This window comes from Adiantum capillus-veneris, chromosome 30 (assembly GCF_014529385.1).
Source record: "Adiantum capillus-veneris isolate H3 chromosome 30, ASM1452938v2, whole genome shotgun sequence".
NCBI classification, from domain to species: Eukaryota; Viridiplantae; Streptophyta; class Polypodiopsida; order Polypodiales; family Pteridaceae; genus Adiantum; species Adiantum capillus-veneris.
Window position 1 is genome coordinate 23,244,051 of NC_140960.1, and position 2,454 is coordinate 23,246,504.

The 2,454-nt window shown below is 45.2% G+C and overlaps 1 protein-coding gene across 1 annotated transcript; it reads right to left on the minus strand.

Moving 5' to 3' along the window:
* Positions 1-508: 508 nt before the first annotated feature.
* On the minus strand, positions 509-2,181 carry LOC147417668 (uncharacterized). The gene has a single exon (XM_086507346.1). It carries the CDS (start codon positions 2,164-2,166, stop codon positions 640-642), a length of 1,527 nt encoding a protein of 508 aa, XP_086363472.1. The 5' UTR covers positions 2,167-2,181; the 3' UTR covers positions 509-639.
* Between the last annotated feature and the right edge of the window lie 273 nt (positions 2,182-2,454).

The following is a 2,454-nucleotide window of genomic DNA, read 5'->3' on the forward strand; positions in this document are numbered from 1 at the left end:
ACTAAAGCTGCTCCTCCGTGCATATCACCACCTAATGCAAATGATCCTCTTGTTTTCAGTCCCCAATTCATAAGAATCTATTTGAAAGCGGTTTCGCAACAATTGTATGTGCCTCTAATAGCTTCTTGCTCAACGGTTCAAACTCATTTAACTCATGCCCGCTAGATCAACTCCTATGGCAATACCACAAATCCACCAACATAACTCTTCGAAAGGCCCATTCCGTGACATTATGGATTCAATCAGCAGGAAGCTACATAGCAAAGAAGAACCTACTTGTATTTAGATGATCTACTATAGATCCTTCTTCGTCATGTAAATGAACTCTTTAATTTGGTGCCTGCAACGACTCGTAGGCTTTTCGTGCAGAATAATTGCATCCCTAAATTTTGAGGCTTTAACAGAACAAACACAATGCTCTCGATGAGAGAGAACTTCAAGACCTATTTGTAAAATCCTCACTGAAAAACAGGTCGGTCCGTAGATTACGCGAAGATAAGCACAAACATTACTGCAAACTATAGACTGTACATTGAATTCAAAACAAGGAAAAAACAAAAAGTATATATACATGGAACAAATCCTAATCAACCGTTTATTGTGCAGGAAAAAAAAGTCCTTTAATAACAAATCCACAACCTAGTCATCCTTCGAATCATACTCTGGATCGATTGCCCCTACACACATTTTCAATAACCACAACTCTGGCGTCAAAGTAACTCCTTTTCTGGCAAATTCTTCCTCTTCCATCTCATAGTAAGACGTGCAGTCGATCATTCCGCCAACGACAGGATCTTTATCTAGTGCCTCAAGAAACTTCTGAGTTTTTGCATCCTTTCCTACTTGCGCAATCTGAATCGCCAGGGCACCACTACCGTAAGCAGAACGAGCCAGCGTATCTTTTGCTCGTCGAATGACTTGGACAATTGTGTCGCGGCTTTCTCCATAAGGCTCGCCATCAGTGATTACAATAGCTAGCACTGGCTTTGCCATACCCGATGTGTTACTCATGGCTTGACCCAAAACAAACGGTTGAATTACCTTTCTGTCCAAGTTCGTTCCCAGCGGCGTAGCTCCGCTAAACCTCACTTGTGCCATCAACTGCTCAACATCAGCAGCATTGCGAACGCCGTCTCCGTTGACATTAGAATTCATGAAGCGGACCATTATCCCATCATCGTCAAACAAAGTAGCAATCCCTGAAACTTTCGAGAGTATAAACTTAAGATCATTGATGCGGTCTCCATTCTCTTCAAAAGCCATAGAACCGCTGTCATCACAGTAGAAGACAATGTCGTAAAGCGCCAGCGGAGCAAGATCGTAAGCAAGCTCTATGCCTATCTTCCACTGTGCGGCGATTTTGCAGAAATCAATGGCAGAAACCTTCTGGAGAACAATCTGAAATTTTGCAGGGTCAAAGAAGCGTTGAAGGCCGTTACTCTGTATGATACATTGAAGCTTTTTGGCCAAGAGATCCCTGACGCTGCTGGACGGTGAGTATTTTGCAAACTGTGCGTCGGGCCGGGGCTGCTGATAAGGAGACCCTGGCGGAGGCTGCACATTGAATTGAGTCTCATGAGACTCTGGACGAGGTGGGTGCTGTGACGGGTAGGGGTAGCCAGTGGGGGCCAGGGATTGGAGCGTTTCTGCACCTGCATGCACGTGCGTTGAGGGCGGAGGGGCAGCGGAGAACGCATGATATTTAGCCTGTGGGTAAGATGGGTCGGCATAGTTAGCCTGTGGGAAAGATGGGTCTGCATAGTTAGCCTGTGGGTAAGATGGGTCGGAATATTTGGCCTGTGTGTAAGATGGGTCCTGGGGATAAGCAGGGTAGGGCTGGGCAGGGTATGCAGGGCTGGCAGGCTGCTGTGCATATTGTTGGGGTTGGAGGGGCGGCGCAGAGGGTGGAGGTTGTGCATATAACTGCCCCTGCGTAGACCCTGCGCCACCGTAGGCTTCGCTACCGCTGCTACTACTCTTCATCTTGCTCGCTAGCCCCATCCGTCTTCCTCTTGGTGCGCTCCGTCGATTATCTGCTCGATCCAAAGACAGAAAGCTTCCCTTACAAACAAAACGCCTCTCTTGACACCTCGCCAGTAAGTGTATGCATGTGTACACTCTTGTCATTTGACATGCAACATTCTCCAAATTGCATGGCTTATTCATGTTTACACCCTTGAAATTTAAGTTATAATGGGCAAATTATGTAATATGTGTTGTCATTTGCCATGCAACATTCTCCAAATTGCATGGCTTATTCATGTTTACACCCTTGAAATTTAAGTTATAATGGGCAAATTATGTAATATGTGTTGTCAATTTTGAACAAAAGGACAATTAAGTGGAATGTGGTGAAGGTTTTGTTGTAAAAGCGTGAGGTTGAGGTGGCAGGTAGAGAAGGTGTGGAAAAATAATAGGTATGTTTGCCCAATTTAAAAGAAGTCGGAAAAGTAG

What these genes read in the sequence shown, in the direction of transcription:
- LOC147417668 (XM_086507346.1), bottom strand. Translation starts at nt 2,166, where the DNA reads ATGAATAAGCCATGCAATTTGGAGAATGTTGCATGTCAAATGACAAGA.